Source organism: Thermobia domestica, chromosome 8, assembly GCF_964235325.1.
Source record: "Thermobia domestica chromosome 8, izTheDome1.hap1.1, whole genome shotgun sequence".
Taxonomy (NCBI): domain Eukaryota; kingdom Metazoa; phylum Arthropoda; class Insecta; order Zygentoma; family Lepismatidae; genus Thermobia; species Thermobia domestica.
In genome coordinates this window covers 287782293-287805838 of record NC_137461.1, presented here as the reverse complement: position 1 = coordinate 287805838, position 23546 = coordinate 287782293, and the positions used below count along the sequence as shown (strand labels likewise).

The window sequence follows — 23546 nt, the reverse complement described above, 5'->3', positions numbered from 1 at the left end:
ACGGTCCAAGTTGCACGGTCGCGGCACCATTTGCGGTGTGCGAAAGCGTTATGGTCCCTGATGAGCGGTTTGGCCCGTACAACACGACACCGTAAGTTCATGTCATGTAATTCATGAGGTGCTGATTGAGTTCCTCCGTCACTTGCTCCGCAGTGGCACGACGGTTCTGCGTGACAATGCGCTTTAATACCCGGCGTGACCTGTCACTCATGATTTTCTTCCGCCCACTGTTCCGCTTCCCCGATGTGGTTTTCCCGTGTGTTGTGTAGGCCGTCATCATCTTCGACACTGTCCCACGCGACACACCTAACACAGTAGCCACTGCCGTCACACTCACTCCACATTACCGGACACCAACAATTTGCCCTCTTTGAAAATCTGAGAGGTCTCCCATTTTACACTATCTCCGTCTGCTGCAGCCACTGGACACTGCTGTTCCACTGCGCCTGACGTAGTATGGAGACCGACCTAACACACCACCACCAGCGGTCCGGCGCTGCGGGTGCCACGACACCACTGCCAACCCATACATCTGACGTGTTGCCAACTACAGGTGTTTCCATTTTTCTGATAACCATCTGTACATAAACAATGAACAACGTTCTAACTTTGACAGTTGTTACCAATTATAGAGATTTCTCCTCTTCACCAATGGTTTTGAATGATAAATTTATCCAAAATAATGTATTTGGTCCTCTTTGGAATTAATGATGATATTTTTCAGGATTCCGGTCGGATTAGTGACATAAAATGGTAAACGTCTTTGTAGTCATCGTTTAATTTTGAGTGTAGATTCAATAGAAGATATAAAACATTAACAAACAAATAAAGATACAAAATATTAACAAACACAAACTAACAACACATATGGAATGGCACTCTTCGAGACGATAATACAAATTTCATCATAATTATTATCTCCCGGTATAAGCATACGGAAACTTACAGTTTAACTTCAGTTGTGTGTATGTGTGTGGTACTTTATTTCTCGGTAACCACTGGCCAGATGTAAATCAAATTTTGTGGGCAAGTATCCCATCGTAATGAATCAAGATCATTGTATGTATAGTGGTCGAGCTCGGCTCCCTTGTGCGTAGTACTTCATTTCTCGGTAACTACTAACTGGATTTGAACAAATGCAAGTAATCCATCGACTAAGAAGTGGTTCCCAACCATTTTAACTAACAACACACTCTACTGAAAGCCCGTGACATCACGTCACACTTGTTTGATTTTATTATTAATGTTGACTGGTAAGAGTCTGGAAATTGATTTTAACCAACCATTTAATGCTTCATGCTTTTTAAATTCTCAATTTTCGCGACATACATTATGGGACTGTGACACACCGTTTGGGACCCACAGGACTAAGGAATAAATATCACTATATTTGGTGGCCGAGCTCAGACAGGGACCAAATGTGCACACCGGGAGCTTCTGAGTTTAGTTAACCGACTGTGTTCCGCTTGTTATCAGGTGTTCAACCTGATAAGAATTCAAACATGAGCGTGCGAGACAAACTAAGTGACGTCTGATAAAGTTTCAGCCTATGGTTATTATTGACGCTAATATACTCACCCTGAGAGGATTTTCATTAAGGTACGGAGGTTCACCTTCAATCATTTCAATTGCCATGATTCCTAGCGACCATATATCTACTTTGGGACCGTATTGCTTTCTTGTTACTACTTCTGGGGCCATCCAATACGGAGTCCCTACCATAGTTGTTCGCTTCGACTGCTCAGGAGATATCTGGGCACAAAAACCGAAGTCAGCTGGAAAAAAAGGAAGAAAAAAGTGAACATCTTTATGTAAAGAAAATTAATTTCTGTTAAAATATTTGCAATTCTAATCGCTCTTCGTTACATTTAAGTACCCTCTTAAAACTTCAGACTGGAAGTATATGCAACGTAATTCTACATAATTATAACCAACCATGAAAGGATTATGATGCGAAGTTCTTCGGTGAAATTTTCGGAGCAAGCTCGTGAGGAACAAAAGAATTAGTTGAATCATGTAAACAAACAAACAAAAGTATAATGATGATGTATAATCTAGACAAGAATAATACACATATAATAAAAACCAAGGCCGCGGTAACTCAGTTCACCTCTGGTGCATGGGGTCCTTATTCGACCCCAGCTCGTGCCAAGTGAGTTTAGTAGTGGACAAACATCGTGTGCGTGGGTTTTCTCGGGGTTTTCCCGTTTCCTCCCACTTTCTTCACTTCACTATTTCATTCGATTTTCATCATCACCGTGTCCTTTGGCCTAGCGGGCATAATCGTGGGACATAACACTTAAGGATTATTTTTCATATAATGAAAACCGCACTTAACGTAAAGGGGGAGGATACAGCAGATCAGAAGGATAGCGCAAGCTTAGAAGTAGCTATTAACTTTTGGGTGGAAATATATCAAACGAATTTAGAAGAAACGCTAAGTGCAATGGGGGGAAGTATGAGTATTCCGGCAACACCTGAAAACTAAATTAAAAATGTCGCCACTAACTGCAATAGACAAATGTAACTTCACACATTTAATGAGCTATTACTTATGCTAATGGTGAAAATATCCACCCTTGGATACATTTCTAATTATACTAATTTACGGATACTGAATCCAATGAAATCTTTTTTAAATATATCCATGTGGTCACGATAAAAATTACCTCAAAGCTAGGGTATTTTTATCTATTTATTTATATACTAAATTTTACATTTTTCTCGTGACCCCATGGACGAATATGTATAGAAATAGTTTCAACTGATTCAGTATCCTAAAATTAGAATAAAAAGCGTAATTAGGGATCCAAGCGTGGACACTTTCATTATTAGTGTAAGTGTTACTTCAAAAATGTCAACGTTGAGTTTGTTTTTCTCGTGACCCCATGGAGGACGGATATATTGAGAAATAACACAAAAAGAGTGAAAAAGTGAATGATTGGACCGGGACTCGAACACAGGATCTCCGGCATACCGTTCCGAGGTTAACCACTACGCCACCCAGTCTCTCACCCCTGAAGTTGGTGCTCTCCACTCACACCACATGGCTTGTACAACAGCCTAGCTGCTGTGTTTGGACAATCCAGCGTCCATATTTTAAGAACATCTTTTGACGGTTGTAATTTCACATATATTAATGAAAGGAGAAAATACCAATTTAAATTTATTTTTAAACATATCAGATCCCTCAGTAGGTGCGAATTCAACAACATACACATATTTCATTAATATATATGAAATTACAAACTCATATAAACGAAATTTCATATATATATATATATATCAGAAGTCACTAGAAGAGTGGCAACTACTTACTGAGTTTGACGCTTCCATCCATCCCAAGAAGAATGTTGTCTGACTTGATATCACGATGAATCACTTGATTACAATGTAAAAACTCTAATGCTTGTAATACTTCACGGCATACTGACGCTATCTGGCCTTCATCCATGCACGTCTCCGTCACCACGTCCGTCAAAGACCCACCAGGCAAATATTCCATTACCACCTACATACAAACAAAATAAACTAGATTATACATTGCATGTAAATCAATATAATTGGCAAGTCAAAGACTTTTAAAAAAATCCAGCGGTTGACAGGTTACATCCTTTTTCACACATAGGGCTACATAAAACGGAATATCTATTCCAAGTAGAACCAGAACTAATATTTTTTAGTTTATATTCAATGCGCACATCGAGACTCGAAAACCGAGACTATGCGGACAGACAGAATACGTGTTAGCCAAGGAGCGGCACCACTGTGGTGATAGAGGTCATACAACCATTCGCACTGAACGTGTTCGGATATGCTCGAATATGAGCTCGACTAGGTACCAGACCAGCAATATTACCGATTTAGTCATTTTGTGGTTAGACCTAGCCATTTTCATATACCTAGGTATTGATTAGCTAGAAGAAAGAGGTATTAATTATATTTTGGCTAAATCTGCATAATTGCCAATTTCTAGCCAACTGTTTGCAGCAGCTGAATTTCCATTCGAATCAAAATTTCTTTTCAGAAACATGAACTGACACAAAGTATAGCTTGCGATTTCTCTAATCTTTCTATTTGCTGCAGCACATATTGACATATCATAGTACGTATATTACTTCATTCTCTGCGATGAAAATAGTCTGCCAGTTCCCCAAATGTTCTGTCACTTTTCCTGAAAAAAATTAAATTCCCTGACTTTACCCATCAGTCAGAGCTCTTGTTTCAGCTTCTACTTGGAATTTTAATTCCTGTGTTTTACACATTTATAAATTGTTTTAGGTATATTCTCACATGAATTGTGTTATAGAGATAAATGATCAACTGACAGTGAGTATCACACTTACCCATAATTCTTCCCCAACTAAATAACTATCTAGGTAGTTGACAACGTTCGTATGTTTGTTTTCTCTCATCACAAGAATTTCATTAATAATTAGCTCCTTCTTTGGTTGTTGGGAGAGATTCATTTGTTTAATGGCTACTTCCATCCCCGTTGAAGTTTCTATTGCTGTATACACAGTTCCAGAGGCCCTGCAATCAAACAATACATTATTAGATTTTCTATTTTTTTAAGTAATACAGGAAATTATGGTACTAAATGACAGGCACTAACTCTTAACTTAAAATTATGACTATTTATCAAAATCCAACTTATGTCTTTATGGTGAGCTATTACCATAGGTGGAGGCTAATAAAGTAATGCGTTTGGGCTAGCAAGTCAGTAGGAAATTGATCAAAAACTGCTTTCAAACCTACAGAAGTATGTCGTCCAGGCATGAAAATGGATTAAAGCAGAAATAATAACACTAGCGTAAATGAGCAGTAAGACAGACCGATAGACAGTATAAGACACGAAAAGTCAAGTAAGTCGAAACGTTTTTCAGATTCAAGTATAAGTATCAGAGATGGTCACTTTGCAATTGAAGCTCATTCGCGTTCGTGTGAGCTCAGGCTCTCTATCCTTAGTGAAGCTCGTGCTCACTAATCACACGATTCCGTATCCTCAGTGAAGTTCATGCTTACTAATCTCAAGGCTCCCTACCCTCAGTGAAATTCGCGCTCACTAATCTCAGGGTTTCGTATCCTCAGTGAAGTTCATGCTTACTAATCTCAAGGCTCCCTACCCTCAGTCAAGTTCGCGCTCACTACTCTCGAGGTTCCCTACCCTCAGTGAAGTTCGCGCTCACTAATCTCAAGGCTCCCTACCCTCAGTCAAGTTCCCGCTCACTACTCTCAAGGCTCCCTACCCTCAGTGATGCTCGCGCTCACTAATCTCAAGGCCCCCTACCCTCAGTGAAGTTCGCGCTCACTACTCTCAAGGCCCCCTACCCTCAGTGAAGTTCGCGCTCACTACTCTCAAGGCTCCTAACCCTCAGTGAAGTTCGCGCTCACTAATCTCAAGGCTCCCTACCCTCAGTCAAGTTCGCGCTCACTACTCTCAAGGCTCCCTACCCTCAGTGATGCTCGCGCTCACTAATCTCAAGGCTCCCTACCCTCAGTGAAGCTCGCGCTCACTAATCTCAAGGCTCCCTACCCTCAGTGAAGTTCGCGCTCACTACTCTCAAGGCTCCCTACCCTCAGTGAAGCTCGCGCTCACTAATCTCAAGGCTCCCTACCCTCAGTGAAAATCGCGCTTACTAATCTCAAGGCCCTCTATTCACAGTAAAGTTCGCGGTAAGTAATCTCAATCAGGATCATATCTTAAGACTTGCACTCATTCGAGCTTAGGCTTGCTATCCTTAATAGAGTTGCACTCGCTCGTGGTTGCCCTCAGTAATCATACTTAGGCTCGAGTTTCGCTCGGACTTCGCGAGTTTGCTGTAGTTCGCTATCAAATTATAGGGCTCACAATCACATTTCCCCTCGTTGTTATTGAGCTCGAGCCCAGAGCCCAAGAGCCGGTCTCCGTAGTTTGAACAACTATGGTAAATATACGTTCCACAAACAAGTTACAATACACAAGTGGCAGTGTCACATACATAACATATGAAGAAGTTTGGTTTGTATGGCATGATATTTTCTTATTATTGAAAGCAGAAGTTGTAGTAGATTTCCACCACTTCCGGTTTTAGTACAGATTAGAGTGCAGATGAAATATATTCTTGGAATGCTTAACTAAATTCAAGAAACCACTTATCGCTATCTATTACAGTTTTTCATCTATAGCAATCAACGTTAGAACTGGAAGTGATTGGTTTCTGCCGCTTCTGGTTTGAATATAGGGTTAAAGAAGATGGTACCTATTCTTAGAACGTTCAATCGCGTTTCGCTATCTATTATCGTTTTTGCCCGATGTAGATAAATATTGAAACCGAAGTAGTACCGGATAGTCAGCAATTTAGTTTTAGTTTACAGTTGAGGATAGAGATTAAATGTATTTCTGGGACGCTTAATACACTACAGGAGGCCACTTCTCGCTATTTATTACTGTTTTTGCTTTATAACGATGAAACGTAAAAACTGGAAATGGTTAATTTCTATCACTTGTGGTTTCAATGTCATCTCTATCAACGATCTCGTTTCCTTACTTTTGAGCCTCTACATCTTAGCTAAAATTGATGGCGATCCATTACGTAGTTCTTGACACTGCTTGTCTCCCAGACACGGACATCCACATACGACCAGATAGGGTAAATAATCGTATACAGGGTTCCTACTGATCTGGAGAAATCTATTTCCCTGACGTTCCCTGACCTTTGGCAGGGAATTCCCCGACTTTCATGGCAGGTTTCGGATGACATTGACAGGGCTCATAGTGGTATGGTCTCTTGTAAATAGTTGAAAAGTGACCAAAAGCACACAAAAAAGTTACGAAAAGCACACGAAAAAGTGACCAAAAAGTGACATAAATCTCATTATGCCCCTTTTTTCCTTTGTCAATTTCTCTATTACTTCTCTGTTGTTTTGTTTCGTCTTTTCTTCTTTACTACTTCTTTTTGAGCTTCCTCCATTCTTAGATTTTCTAAGTATGCTTTGTAGTTAGGGTAAGCAGACTTACCAGATGTAAGTATCTTCTGAGTAAGTGGAACCAGTTCTGGCCTATTTCCGAATTTCTTCATCCCAGACATTATATTTAACTTAGCATTGAGAGTTCTAAAAGCCATGAAGTATTCAAATTCATCACCTACTCTTAAGAATAGCATACAAGAAGCATAACACAAGTCGAACATGATGAACCACACAAACACACATACACACAACGTTGAGCGGAGAGAAAACTAAAAGACTATTATGATAGAAGAAAGAATAGACACAGAAGGGTTCTCAACCCCACCTTGAGAGTAGTGCTGTCGAAATCGGTTTTTGAAAAAACCGAAAACCGGTTTTTGAAAAAAGTGAAATTTCATCAAACCGAAATGTCGGTTTTGAAAACCGATTTTGTGGTTTCGGTTTTGAAAACCGATTTTGTGGTTTCGGTTTTGAAAACCGCTTTTGCGGTTTCGGTTTTGAAAACCGCTTTTGCGGTTTCGGTTTTGAAAACCGCTTTTGCGGTTTCGGTTTTGAAAACCGCTTTTGCGGTTTCGGTTTCGAAAACCGCATTTGCGGTTTCGGTTTTGAAAACCGCTTTTGCGGTTTCGGTTTTGAAAACCGCTTTTGCGGTTTCGGTTTTGAAAACCGCAAATGTCACAAAAATTCTACAGCACTAATATCAAGTAACGACGAGAAAACAGCAAAGAATCTTTCCCCACACCGGCTCTCAGTTGCCAGATGGAGGGAAATTTCCCTCGGCGGCTTAGGGGAAAATGATCAAAATTTGCAGAAGGAAAAGAAGGTATTTTTTCTTAAAATGTCCTAAAGTGTAGGGAAATTCTATACTTTTACAATTGGCAGAATAAAAAAAAAAATAAGCTGCAATTTCTCAAAGAGGCATGGCTATCGTTATTGGGAAGTAAAAAGATACAGAATAAAATATGATCGGTGTTTCCGTCTAGTATAAACTATTGCAGGTGTCTGGGACTTGCGATAAGAAGCCAGTCGACACATGCAAAACAACAACATTCACATTTATCGGAGTGGCAACAAATCAAAAATAAAATTGTGTATTGCGATAGAGATTTTCTTTCTTTCTTTTCTCTTTCTTTATATTAAGAAAGGGAGGTGGTGCCTTTTTGTTAACAAAAGAAAGAGTGGCAGTACTATTTTTAAAAATATGGGGAGAGAGTAATAATAATATAAAAGATGTCAGTCTAAGTGGATGATATTTCAAATTGAATTTCATGAGTTGCATGTGTAGTGATCTTAAATAGGGATATACCTTATTATATCTGTGAGTGTTGAGTGTTGGCTTATTACCCTATTTTAGCGGGTACCACCCGATTTTCAGGTTATATATTCGTCCCCCGCTTAAACATATCTTAATCACGAAAAACCACCCGCTTTTTGGGATTGGAGAAAAATCTAAGAAAACTTAGTTGATAAAGTGTTGGTATGATATATTCCCCGTAAACCGCTACACCTTTGACAATCTCAATCGCGATTGAGTTAAATTTGGACTCGCGCTCAGGCTCAAGCTCTGGGCTATCTGAGCAGTGCGCGTGTGCAGAATCATTTGCTAATAAGAGATCTGCTCTAATGCACAATGGTTTTCTTTGTATATTTCATGTGTTTTCTATGTAATGTATTGGAGGTTCTATACGAATGAATATTCGTTTGTAGATGTTGTAACAAACATACTTGAATTATTCATACCTTCACAAGCTACAAGAATGCCGAACGACAATTTCAAGTGTAACTTTAAAGACTCTTATAGAAGCGAAGTTACGTTTCTTAGCCAGGGCAGAACTCAGTTTGAAGCAAAATGTACAATCTGGAAAACTGTTTCGTTTGAAAAGTAGGATGCAGGGAAGCAAATTGGACCTTCCCTGATTTTTATATATTTTGTAAACTAGATCACGAGGAACACGAATCTGAAGGCGTTTTGACATTCCGACCTCCGGAACTCGAGATATTAAAACTTAAAGTTTAATATAGACGCTATATGAAAAAAACACAATATTCTCTATACGAAACATATTATGTCCTGAGAGATATATAAAGGTAACCAAGAAAGTTCTGTCGCTTTTTGTGGAATTCTGTGTAAAATTGACCCTCATACCGTGAGTTTAATGCGAATGGAGATAAGGCGAAGATCAGTTGTTGGTGTGGGTATATCCGACATTCTACCTGGTTGTGGAAGTTCAGTTACAACGTAAACGTAAGGACGGAGTGAATATGGAACCTCCACAGAGCGTCATAGGGGCGTGTATGCTGTACGAGTTCCAACTTGGATCAAACGCCACTGTAGCGGGGCGGAAGATACCTCAGGCCTTTGGTGAGGGTGTCGTGATTACGCAGACAGTGCAAGAGTGGTTTAGCAAGTTTAAGAACGGTGACGAAACACTCACGAAAGACGCACCACACGTGCCGGAAGACCAACACATGTACAAAATGAGGATCTTCAGGTAGCAATTGAGCCGAACAGACATGTGAGGAACTGGTGCTAACATTCAATGTTAGTCGAGAAACCATTCGCCAGCACCTCCATCAATTTGGGAAGCACTACAAGTTGGGTCTATGTGTCCCAGATGATTTGTTTCCGGGCCAGAAAGTCCTCCTGTGTTTTTGGTGGACTGCTCACGACATCGTGCATCGGGAACTGCTACCGGGCGGTCAGAGAAGAACATCAATGCAACTGTCTACTGTCAGCAGTTGAGCCGTGTTCAAGAAAAACTCAATACCCTGGAGCCAACACTTCTCAATCGCTAAGGGGTTCCCCCATTACGGGACAACGCTATGCCCCACATAGCTAGAATGAGCCGGAACACCATCCTACACCTTGAATGGGAAACACTATTGCATCCGCCATACTGTCCGGACATTATACCGTCCGGTTATCACCTGTTCCTTTCCTTGGACACTCACTTTAGAGGACTCCAGTTCAACTCCGTAGTAGAGGTGCTAAATGCACTTGATACCTTCTTCGCTTCACGGCAAACCAAGTTCTACCGCGAAGGAATCCATGCCCATCCCGAACGTTGGCAGAAGGTCATTGATACTGATGGGTACTATTTTTGATCTTCCAGGTACGTCTTTGGTGACATATCTATGCTCTAAGTGATAGGTCAAAAAGCGACAGAACTTTCTTCGTTACTTTTATACATATTACATAAAACTACTGTATAAGTTCTAGTATCTCGAGATCGGGAAATCGGAATGTCAAAATTCGTTCAGATAATTGCTAATTTTGGTCCAGTTTACAAAATATATAAAAATCAAATAGTGTCCTTTTTGCTTCCTGGTTACTTTATGTTCGAATATCTCGAGTTCCGAAATTCGGAATGTCAAAATTCCTTCAGATTCGTGTTTCTCGTGGTTTAGTTTACAAAATATATAAAAATCAGTTGGGGTCTAGTTTGCTTCCGTTTTCACTGATGTTCGAATATCTCGAGTTCCGAAATTCGGAATGTCAAAATTCCTTCAGATACGTGTTCCTTGTGGTCTACTTTACAAAATATATAAAAATCAGGTGGGGTCCAGTTTTCTTCCATGGTCAATTTATGTTCGAATATCTCGAGTTCCGACATTCGAAATGTCAAAATTCCTTCAGATCCGTGTTCCTGGTGGTCTAATTTACAACATATATGAAAATCAGATGGGGTCCAGTTTGCTTCCCTGCAGCCGAAAAGTACATTGAATAGTCGTCAAAGAAATAACTTTAAAAAAAAAGCTAAGGATCGAACGTCAGTATTTGTCACCCTAATTTAGCTGAGACTTGTACAGCCATCGAATTATCCCTTTCGCACTGTGCTGCACATATTACCATAATAGTCTTGGAGCAAATAAAAAATGTTAAAACACACATATAAATCAATACATTTGTCTCGATCGATAGATGCTTTCACAATTGTTAAAAGGTGTAATTAAAAACCGCAAACATTGTTTCTACTTTGAAAAGGACAATCCCTTATAAAACCGCAAACACGGTTTCGGGCGGCTTTCGCTTTCGAAAAGAGCTTTTTCGGTTTCAGTTTGGAAAACCGCATTTGCGGTTTCGGTTTTGAAAACCGCATTTGCGGTTTCGGTTTTGAAAACCGCATCTGCGGTTTCGGTTTTGAAAACCGCATTTGCGGTTTTCGGTTTTCAGAAAATCGGTTTTCTCAAAAACCGAAAACCGCAAATGTCACAAAAATTCAACAGCACTACTTGAGAGCTTATGCATCCACCAACCATCCACTGTGCTTTAGAAAGAATAAAAGCTGAAGTGAGGGATAAAGTTGACTGTTTCACATGTGGCACCAAGTACTGAAGCTTTCAGAAGAGTAATGAGTAACAAGTTTTTGCCTGTTTTCATTTATTTTTATAATATTTTTCTTAGAAAACTGCTAATGCAAAACATAATTCACACGAGTCACTTTACCTCCCAAAAAAGTAACTTTTAGTGACAAATTTGAAAGAAAGAAAAAAAAGTAACTTCTTTTAGTAACCAACCTAAAAAAAAAAACTAACTTTAGTTTAAAAAAAAAGTGACTCGCTATGAGCCCTGCATTGACATATAAATAAGGAGTAAATAACGGTGAATATTTATATATGAGAACATTTATTTTATAGAGATAAATAGTAATTAATTGCTCATACGTACACGTATGTTCAAAATGATTGTCGCATATCTATAACTGTCTTCTTGTAAGAATATAATTTGCTAATGATTCTGCAGGGTACTTTTAATACTGATAATATATGTATAATCGGGAAATGCATATTTGTGGTAAATTTCATAGGAAAAGAATTATAAATACGACAATTAGAATGAGTAAAAGGAAATGTTGCTAAATGGACAAGAAAGATTTATTTTCGTTTTATTGTTCTTATTTACTGCTCTTTTAGCATGAAATTTGCCACATATATGTCTTTGCCGATTATCCACATATTAACATTATAAGAAATACCTGGGAATTCGCTATCAAATTATATTCCAACAATAACATATTTATAGACATGCGACAATAATTTTGGACATGAGTGCATATTCCACTTACTTTCCATAAAAATCTGAGCAACGTCCCATACTGTGATCATTAATATCTACCCACAAACGTCTGACAATCAATTACTCTGAAGATACGATACTTGTTATACATTCATTTAATAATGACAAGGCTCCTTTAAAATGTCCATATCCAGTTTTAATAAAGATCTGTTACTTATCCAATACTGCAATTATTATAGATTACCTACAAACATCTGACAATGAACTATATTCCAGACTTTCTATAAATCTGTATAAAATACGTTTAATGTTACTTGTTCTTGAGTTGAATTGTTTTGGAGTTTATCGTCCCTTTCAGCAACGAGGCTATATGAGACGGGACCTACTGATTAACGTGGAATCCGAACCACATGAGCTCCCGCCGAGAATCGAACCCGGATCTCCCACGCCAATGTTACTTGTTCTATATCGCAATTATTACGCTACCAATTGTCTGACAATGAAACACCCTCAATATGAGAGACTTATACATTCATTAATAAAATAAAATATATAGCAATAAAAACAAAATTGCATGTAGAAGAAAAGAAACAGCAATAAAAACCAAATACGCTTTATAATGATCGGCTAAGCTGAAATTGGTGTACAATTAATGTTAAAGAAAATATATTTTATAAACTTTTCCTGACTTTCCCTGATTTACAGTCTTTTCCCTAAGTTCCCTGACCTGTACCATTTTCCCTGAACTCTTTGACCAGTAGGAACCCTGGTATAGAAGAAAAGTTTTGTTAAGCCACATGCCGTAACAAAAAGTAGCTTGAAAAAGAAGTAGAACATAAGAATAATACTTAGACATATGAATACACACGACAATATGTTGCAGCACTGGAGCACCTGAACAGAAAGTTATTCGATTTCTGTCGAACTAATCGGCTGTTTATTAAGAAAAGAAAAGCATTTTAACAACCGGAAAGATAAAGTAGTAATAAGAGTACATAATTACTCATGAGGCAAAATAATCAAGTACACAAAAGATACGAAGATGCTATGGGGAAGCATTTTGAGCAATTCCTGAACAGAAATTCCACACAACAAAACAAAATTACAGAATAAATACTATACACGACTGATATTAGTCATAGGGAAAGCACTAGAATAGATGTACCCGGTTGGTACGATCGAAATGTTCAACTTACACGTGTCCCTTTCAACGACTAAAAAAATGAAACCTACTGTAGCCGGTTAGTCAAAGTAATATCTCCAGTTACAGCCAACGATTGGATTCCATGGCGATAGAAATCTGAGTCTACGATGCGAACAAATCTTATCATGGATCTTCCCTGTCAAGAACTAATCGACATACTGAAGAGGTGGGAAAGGCGTCAAATGAATGCGGTGGGTACGGAAAGGTTTCATAGTGTAACTCAGACTGATCTGTTTTTATTCGAACACTCTGCACACAGCGGAACCTGTCAAACCGGCTTCACTGAGCAACAAAACTATGCACGTGTATCAGTTTCTCATATGCTGTGTAGCAGATTAGTGTTACAATGAGCAATAAGCCGCCGAAAGAGTCACTCTTGAGAAGAATATGTCATGGCTCTTTCTCAAGCAAACATTTGAATTTCTACACAGCAGTACAGTATCGGGAAAATGGTCTTGTGGTAGGAAGGGCCACTGTAAGTGTTATAATTAAACGTTATGCCCCCTATCCTACTCCACAACTATTGTCGTGATAACTGATTAAGCATGGATTTACTTAAGTGACTCTGGGGAAGTTCGGATCATCTATGAAAAGACCTATGTAACTCTGTGCGTTAATGCAAAGAAAATTTCTCCTGAGGTTTTACGGTCGTAATTGTCTTCTGCTACAGACGGAAGTTAAAGATTTATAAGGTCGGAAAAAATGTTAAAATCATTGCTGCTTATTGCCAAGAACACACCATACGTTTAAGTTACACAGACGAAATACTAGCATTGTATGGTGTGACATCCACCATATCGAACTGCACTAGGGAAAAGCTTCACGTCAGATGGCTAAAACATCGCTGGCTTTCAACAGATACATGGCAGCTACAATTGCTATGCATGCTATTCCGTTCAAAGATATTTCTGTTAGGAAATGAAAAATGAAATGAAATCTTTCTGTTTACCGTCCCATGATTATGCCCTTTAGGCTAAGGGAGACAATGATTAAAGCAAGTGAATGATGATGGAAGAATCGGTGAAATCAGAAAGTGGGAGGAAAACGGAGTACTCGAGAAAACCCACGAGCACGATGTTGTTCACCACAAACTTATTTGGCCGGAATCGAATCAGGGATTTCACGTACCAGAGGTAAGCGCTCTACCACTGAGCCACCTTGCTCCCAATATTTCTTTAAGGGTTCATTCATTCACATGTTCATGTCTTTCACATAGTAAATGTTTTCTGGAAAGCATGCATGTAGTAGTGATATGAATACAACCAAGTCTGTTGCTGTGGAAACTGTGAAGTCATGCAATGCTCTATATCGATGATGATTATATCGATCTATAATTACACGAGTACTTTTCCAAGGGTCAGTTTCCACTGTGTTCCTAAGGAACCCATCAGAACATACTGTTAGTCGGTGGCCGTGGGACTCATTTTTCAATTTCATATCACCGGCACACAATTCGTAGACCAAAGATATATGGCGCGTTCATTCATCATTTCTGGTCCAATACACGGACGTTTATGTTTTGTGCATACGTTTACGTTTTTCGCGGCCAGGTGTGCAGAATGTCCCAGTCAGAGCTCGTAAAACAAAATCACTTGCAACAATTGTGTGTTGCCATGCCCGAGCCCATAGCGGACTTTTACACGTCCTGCTCAGTGTGAGACAAAGAAAGACGGGGAAAAAATAGCCCAGAAATACCTCTAAACAATAAGCACAAATACAGAACAAAGAATGGAAGATAAAAGTAAAAGAAATGACAAAAGCGTGGTCAGGATTATATAAAGGGTGAAGTTTAAACAGCGACTTGAGGACAGCTGCAACATGACCACAAAATCAAAAGCTATAAAGAAGGAAGCACTTGAAGATATTGGTAAACAGAAATTTCACAACAGATGACAGAGTAAATACCTGCACAGACAATTACAGACGTTTGTCTGGAGACAAAGAAACGTCTCCACCTTAAAGAAAGATACTGTATATGCAACAAGCAACGTGCAATAACATTAACAAGCCTATGTACGAAAATTTTCGATCAGTAAATGCAAGACAAAATAGGGATTAAGGATTTAGATTTCTGGGCTTTCGGCATCTATGCTGACATTAAGCCCGTCACGTTTTGACGGATAACGTCCCTCGGCGAGCACACTATCCGGCGAAAGGGAAGGAAGGAAGCGGCTTAGGACCTATATGTTAGGTACCATCCCGGCGTTTGTCTGGTGTGCACGAGGAAAAGCCAGGAAAACCTCATTCAGGATGGCTGCCCTGAAAAAACTTTTTACACTTTTTCGATCGAGTGTCCACCAATCTAGGAGAGGAAAATCTACAAGTGATCTTATTTTTGCATCTAGATAGCGAATTTAAAAGCGCTAGAAAATACGATAACAATCAGTCACAGCAGATCCACCATTTTCAATTTTGTAATTTTGGTGTCATATTCTGAATCAGCTGTCCTAATCCCCTCCCCCCTAGCAGTATGTTTTCTTCTAAATTAAATGGTTGTTTTCGGTCTATGCTTAGAGACCACCCCTAACGTTTAAAGGGTGATTTTCACCCTTAAATCCTCACCATAGCCGAAAAAAAAAGTGTCGATTATTTTTCGATGTTCTACAAGTGTGCAAAGTTTCATTCAAATCGGTGACACTTCGTAAGTCTCCTTGTGAATATGAAGCTGATCCATCTTCAAGTGTAACAATTACACGTCTACGAGACAATTTCGAGGTTCATGAAGAAGTGTGTGATATGCAGAAAAGCTGATCATGGCGGCCTCGCAAGTGCTGAATTCTGTTGCGGTGGTGGAACTGCTTCAGCGTTCACCACAAAAATCACGGCAAGCATCACGTGAGTGCGATGTAAGCGCTAGTTCTGTGTTACGTGTACATTAAATCGCGTGTGCACATTTCAAGGCTGGTGCAACAGTTAACTGATGTCGACCGAGACCGCAGAATACAAGTTTGTGAATGGACTCAGGAGATAGTTTCACGTGAACCGGGATTTGTGGGTTGTACTATTTGATCGTATGAAGCATAATTCAGACTTAATGGAATTGTTAATATGATAGCTGTGTGTCCTGGGCTGAACATAATCTCCACATTACTGCTGAAAAGGATGCGAATTTCCCTCGTATAAATATGTGGTGTCATCAGTCTCCTACGGGAGACTCACTGAATCTTTTTATTTTGATGGTATTGTAACTGGAGAAAAGTGATTCCATTTTTCCTGCCATTCGTGCAATGTACGGTAATGACAGTTTTATTACCAATGAAATGGCGCCCCGTCACACTACCACAAGGGTGTGCGAGCATACCTGGATCAAAATGTACCAGGCTAGTGAAATGAAATGAAATCTTTGAGTTTTACGTCCCACGGTTATGCCGGTTAGGCTAAAGGAGACGGTGATGATGAGTGATGAATGAAATGGTGGAATGAAGAAAGTAGCGGGAAACGGGAGAACCCCGAGAAAACCCACGCACACGGTGTTTGTCCACCTCAAAGTTCACTTGGCGGGGACAACCAGGCTAGTGAATAAGACTGATTGAATTTCCTGTACACTCTCTAGACTTTACGTTGCTCGACTTTTTCTTATAGGGCACAGTAAATGAAGAGATATATTATCGTAATTCACAGAACACGGGATGAGTTTCACAGAGTGTGCACAGAAATCCCACTGGATATTTTGGTGTGAACTACGGAAGCAGTCGTGACTCGTATTCAAGAGATGTATTGATGCGGAAATCTATTATTTTCAACACTTACTTTAATTACCATTTGGTACATTCAATTTGACCAGAAAGTGCACGTTTTTCAAATTGAAATATAGCCTTATTTTTCCAACAATTTAACCTTTATAGATTGGAAAATAAATTATGTATGACACTTCGAAGTATGTATACTTTTTTTGACGCACTCAGTATTTAAATACGTATAAATACCACTTGAATGACAGCACCTTTCTGATACCATATGCTGTGGCACGGATTTTAAAAGTTAAATCAGGGGCGGATCCAGGGGAGCGATCGCTCCCCCCCCCCCCAAAAAAAAGAGGAAACTTTCTTATGTTATACATAAATAAAACCCATCTCAGAGTTTGGAGCTCTTAAAAGTAGCTCTAAGTAGCAGTATTACAACCCATCGCCTCCCCGCAGAAGTCTGTCCTAGATACGCCCCTGAGTTAAATTATTAAAAAAAAAAAAAACTCACCAAATACAATCGAAAATTGGTTTTCCTTTGTAGCAGGGATATCAATGAAATGAGTGATACGAGTCTTTTGATTCTCATATCTGTTTCGTTGTTACGAACTTGAATCTGTAAACTCAATAGATTCAACATTTTGAAACTTCAAGTTGTTAACAGGAAAACAGGTAACTATAAGATAATATATACAAGATATCTGTGCTTTATTATTCTTTTCGTGTTAACTTCATCATTTACATTTTCATGCTCTTGATAAGAACTAAAAATCAGACGAACAAACTGACACGTAATTTTAGCGAGAGGACTACTATCCATTTCATAAAGATAGGCCCCTGACTTGGCGGTGCTGCCGTGACGTCCAGTCAAAACTTATATTACATTGTCGTACCTCGTTGGAATTGTTGGAATGTTGTCTTTTCAATACTTAAGACATACAAATTTTCTTTGTACTGTGTAGTGAGAAAAAAATAGAAATTAATGAAAAAGTGCGTATTTTTTCGTACTTTTTTGGTAAATCAATGTTTATAAGACTATATCTCGGAAAGGAGATAACATGAAATAATTTCCTGTGCACGATATGTAGATGGATATATTATCTGTAAGTTCTGAAAATTTCATTACTCAACACGTAGTAATTTTCTTGTTATTCACTAAAAAGTGGGACATCATTATCTCTGAATTGCTGCGGTGTATTTACAATCTGAAAAAACTTTTAGAAAGATCTTAAAGTAGCTTTTTCAACCAAACTGTTTTGACTTGTTTTAAAAGATAAACAATCACAAATATGACATTATGATTTTCTCAGCTTTGCGCCCTTTCCTATCGCAGTTTATACGGAGTGCTACGTTGCCACATTTTCCTGGCGCTATACACTCTCAGCCGGACGGGTATTTAAACTTGTCATGCACACTATCCGGCACTTTTTAGATATTTTTAAAATTTTGTCTCCACAGATTTAAACCAATTTCTTAGAAATTAACAGGATATACAGTAAATGTGCCAAGTGTTCAAAATTAGAAAAGCGAACTCTTATTTTGTTTGGATTTGCATGTGATGGTCCTCGAAAATTTGTTGCTTTTTGTCAGTTTTTCACTTACTGCACGCAGTACAAAATACACTTGCACAGAAACAAATACAAGCACAAACTTTATTATACGAGACAACCTTAGTTGATATGTAGTATTAAGTTTACACTTCACAGAAAATCTGTTTTCAGATCTAGGAGTCCCAGTACTTCTCTTTAGTGTTGTACATTTCGAAGCACTCTCCCACGCAAAGTCCAACTTTATATATCAGGCAATAAACCAGGAATGCAAATAAGCAACAAAAGTTTACTCGCCCAAGAAAAAAGTTACTAGCCCACATCACATAATAAAAATAATTTACTTCCATATGATATTAAATACTCGCCCGCACCGATGAACCACACGCCCGGGGCGAGTGGTTATTTGCATTCCTGCAATAAACGCTAATATTTATTAAAAACTTCCTTTCACTGGATTCCACGTTTATCAGTAGGTCCACGTCTCATATAGCCTCACTGCTGAACAGGGCGTTCAATTCAAAATCAACTCAACTCTTTTTTTTTTTAACTATAAAACTTCATCGGGAAAAACAGCTGAAACACTTTATATGCGGAATACTCTGTAGATAGCCCAACATTTTGATCAATTCCCGGGACACCACTAAACAGGGTTTTTGCGTTTACTTGAATTTTATCGCTCCAAGCTACATCAAAATCTGTCTTTGAATAGGAACGACACGTTTTTTTCTCTCTTTCCCGGCGCAGCCTCAGGTTCAGTTGAAACCGAGTTACTACCTCGTTCACTCCCGAATACGCCATTGAGCACAGAATAATCAATGTCATTACTATTCATTACTAACTCATAACCGTCTGAGTCGGAGTCATTCATCAGTTCTGCAATTTCATTATCGCTAAAAATTTTGCCTCTTCTTTTTGTAATACCGCCGCTCGTAAAGGAATATCCATATATATATATATATATATATATATATATATATATACATGTATATATATATATATATGCGTGTGTGAGTTTTTGACGCCTACGAACCGAAGGGAAGTGTTGAAGAGGTAATCAGTGCAACGTGATTAGACGCAAATACAGCCCTCGTCAGCTACTCATTGCGTTGTTTTCTTTCATTGAAAGAAAACAAAGGACCCATTCTGTGTTACTGTACATTCGGCAGGGGAATTGATCGCAGAACTTGGGTGAACACGTGATTGCCAAGGCTACATTTCTTTTCAACCTTTAACATGTTCCTAAGCTGCAAAGCGTGTATACTGATAAATCTTGAGGTAGAAATGGAGCCATTGGGTGATATCAATAAAACGGAGAAGTTACTCATTACGCCCAATTTTGAAGTAGTTACTCGCATTGGTATCAATAAAAAGAGAACTGAGCACTAGTCGTCTCGGCTGACCTCGGAGAAGCCCCGCCCTTTTGAAGTAACCACACCTCTATTCTCGAGCCGAATAACTACTCCGCGTTTGATATCAATAAAAATCAAGACTCTTCTGTGATGCTAGTAACTTCTCCAAATTTGTGGAGCAAGCTAAATAGGTGACTCCGTGCAAAATATGGCAGATTATATGATTGTTTTGCTATGTAGTAAAACTTATAAATTGCATAGAAATGTTGCAAATGGAGATTACAAAAAACATAGGTTCATGAAAGAAAATGTAAAGTAGTTAGCACAACATTTTTTAGGAGAATCAACGGAAATTTGGGGTGGTGCACTACGTAATGACGAAAAGATGTGGGTTTTCTTGCTTTACGTGAGTGATCCGGGATTCCAGGTCTGAATTGAATGTCAGGGGATTCTGTTGTGGCTCAAAGTACTGTGTCTATGACTACTACAAGTGTAATGGATGCGATTATTGCGAAATCTGAAAATTGATTGTTTCCGGAGGTGTGTGTAATATTCAAACCGCAAAGACAGAGTGGCAAGAACAATATACATTTCCGGGTGCTATCGGAGCACTTGACTAGAAACACGTGGCAATAAAGAAACCTAGTATTTTGGAGACGAATACGCTAATAGGAAGAGCTCCTTCGTGGCTAAGCGGATAGCGTACATGCCTTTGGTATGAGAGACCCGCGTTCGATTCCCGGCTGGAGTTCATATGGTTCGGATTCCAAGTTACTCAGTGGGTCTCGTCTTATATAGCCTCGCTACTGAAAAGGACATTAAACTCAAAACCAACTCAACTCAACGCTGATAGGAAGGGTGTATACATGAGAATATATATTTTTTTTATGCCAAGGTGAAAGGGGACATGTATTGTGTGGAAAACGCAATCAGATGGATGTGCTTTATGACGTGACTGGCTGGACTATTTAAAAAAGGAAACAAAAGGACCAAGTGTCTGATTTCGTTCTTAAAGCCAAACAATCTACAAAGACCTTGGACAACACGTGATATTCACTTGTCGTGCTAATCTTGATATTGCTGGATTCCAATCAACATCCATCAGTTCCAAGAAGTTCATTCCCGTGGTTTCAGTATTACTTTCTTATTTCCCGTTTTCTTTTTCAAATTAGTTTTTTTTTTCTTAATGCTCGCTCGGATATTAAAGATTCTCTTTTGGATTTGTGTCTCATTTGTAGATGTATTTGATATTTCGTTGCATTTCACTGTAATTGCCTTCAAAGCTTCGGCTTTCCTTCGTTTACTTTCTGGTAACTGTGACTTTGAAAGTACCACTGGAACTTTTATAATATCCACAAATGAATTTTAATTGAAACTGTCGTTGCTACTTGTCCCTCCCATGGCGTTTAGGATATTACGCCAAAGTTAAAAACAACGAAATGACCACGCGACGGAAGGGAGAAATGAATAACTACTTCTTTTATTGATACGACTCAGTGCTACGTGCAGAGGAAGCGCGAGAAAACGTTCATAAATCTGGAGCAGACTAGACCTGAGTAGTGGCTTGTTTTATTGATACAAAATTGAGGGAGGAGATTACTCCAGGTGTAGTTACTCCGATTCTCGAGCAGGACTTCTCAGGAGTAGTTACTTATTTTTATTGATATCACCCATTGTTTTACTACGTAGAAAAACTTATAAACTGCATAGAAATGTTGGAAATGGAGATTACAAAAAGCATTATAAGTTTATGAAAGAAAATGTAGTGATTAGCACAACATTTTTTAAGGAGAATCAACCGAAATTCGGGGTGGTGGACTACGTAATGATGAAAAGATGCGGGTTTTCTCCAAGGGCGCCGATCCTGTGGGGGCCCGGGCCCCCCAATGCTCATGTGGGCCCCCTATTGTATTTATGAATATACAATATTTGGCATAATTAGAGTGCAATTTGTCTTATATATATATATATATCTTCTGCATCTGAATGCCCTCCCCCCCAAAAAAATTACAGAGAAATCGGTGCCCTTGGTTTTCTTGCGTTACGTGAGTGATCCGGGATTCCAGGTCGGAATGTCAGGGGATTCTGGTGTGGCTCAAAGTACTGTCTATGAAAATGGATTGTTTCCGGAAGTGTGCGTAATATACAAACAGCAAAGACAGAGTGGCAAGAACAATATACATTTCCGGGTGCTATCGGAGCACTTGACTATACACAAGTGGCATTAAAGAAACCTAGTATTTTGGAGAGTAATACGTTAATAGGAAGAGCTATTTCGTGGCTAAGCGGTTAGCGTACATGCCTTTGGCATAGGAGACCCGCGTTCGATTCCCGGCAGGAGCTCATGTCGTTTGGATTCCACGTTAATCAGTGGGTTCTGTCTCATATAGGTACGCTACTGAAAAGGACGTTAAACTAATAATAAACTCAACTCAACGTTGATAGAAAGGGTGTATACATGAGAATGTATTTTGTTTATGTCAAGGCGAAAGGGGACACGTATGGTGTGGAAAACGCAATCAGATGGACGTGATTTATGACGTGGGTGGCTGGATTTTTTTAAAAAGAAAACAAAGGAGCCAAGTGTCTGATTTCGTTCTAAAAGCCAAACAATCTACAAAGACCTTGAACAACACGTGATATGCGCTTGTCGTGTTAATCTTGATATTGCTGGATTCCAATCAACATCCATCAGCTCAAATAGGTTCATTCCCATGGTTTCGGTATTACTTTCTTCTTTCCCGTTTTTTTATTTTTTATTTTTTATTTTTTCTTGTTTATTTTTGTTTTATTCTCGCTCGAATATTAAAGATTCTCTTTTGAATTTGTGTCTCAGTGGTAGGTGTATTTGATATTTCGTTGCATTTCACTGTAATTACCTTCAAAGTTTCGGCTTTCCTTCGTTTATTTTCTGGTAGCTGTGACTTTGAAAGTACCACTGGAAACTCTTTTACAATATCCACAAATGCACTTTGATTGAAGCTATCGTTGCTACTTGCCCGTTTCATGGCTTTTAAGATAATACGCCATAGGTTAAAAACAACGAAATGACTGCGCGATGAATGGGAGAAATGAGTAATCACTTCTTTTATTGATACGACTCAGTGCTACGTGCAGAGGAAGCGCGAGAAAACGTTCATAAATCTTGAGCAGACTAGACCTGAGTAGTGGCTTGTTTTATTGATACGAAATTGAGGGAGGAGATTACTCCAGGTGTAGTTACTCCGATTCTCCAGCAGGACTTCTCAGGAGTAGTTACTTATTTTTATTGATATCACCCATTGTTAATAAGTGTTCAGGAAGATAGCAGGAGCAGCGATGAGTCAACAAACCAATTACGAAAGTGAATGAAGTAAATAGATTAAGAGATGAGTTTTTGGATGTTTTACTTCAACGTTTTATTTTGATTACATTGAGATGTGTAATGCATTATTATTATTTTTATGATGTGAAAGATTATAATAAATACTTTTTCCTATTACATTCTTTATGAAGTAGGCTTCGCGCTACAGGCTTCCTGAACGCGGCAACACTGTACGACAGCGGTGCCGCACTTCCACTTACTGTATGCTGTATCTTCATATAAGCGCGGGGAATTTAAAGACTGGGCTGCAACATGGCTCACCGCTTAACGCAGAGAATATGTTGAAGTAAAAATTTTTTAAAAAAAAATAAATACTCTACCAACTAAACCTTTTTTGTTAATAGATTCAAATATTTGGAAAACTAGACTTCCAAATTTTCGAACAGTGTTTTGTACGTTTCTCTACCTACCATGGTAAAGGAGATCAG

General features: G+C 38.9%; 1 protein-coding gene across 3 annotated transcripts in view; it reads right to left on the bottom strand.

Moving 5' to 3' along the window:
* The window catches only part of Pak (serine/threonine-protein kinase PAK 3-like protein), a 77449-nt gene that overhangs the window by 8097 nt on the left and 45806 nt on the right, over positions 1–23546 (bottom strand). For all 3 annotated transcript variants that reach the window (XM_081769932.1, XM_081769934.1, XM_081769933.1), the window contains exons 7-9: positions 4347–4533; positions 3319–3511; positions 1579–1775 (exon numbers count right to left, since the gene is read on the bottom strand). In XM_081769932.1, the coding sequence (XP_081626058.1) occupies positions 1579–1775; positions 3319–3511; positions 4347–4533 (577 nt within the window). The remainder of the gene's footprint in view (positions 1–1578; positions 1776–3318; positions 3512–4346; positions 4534–23546) is intronic.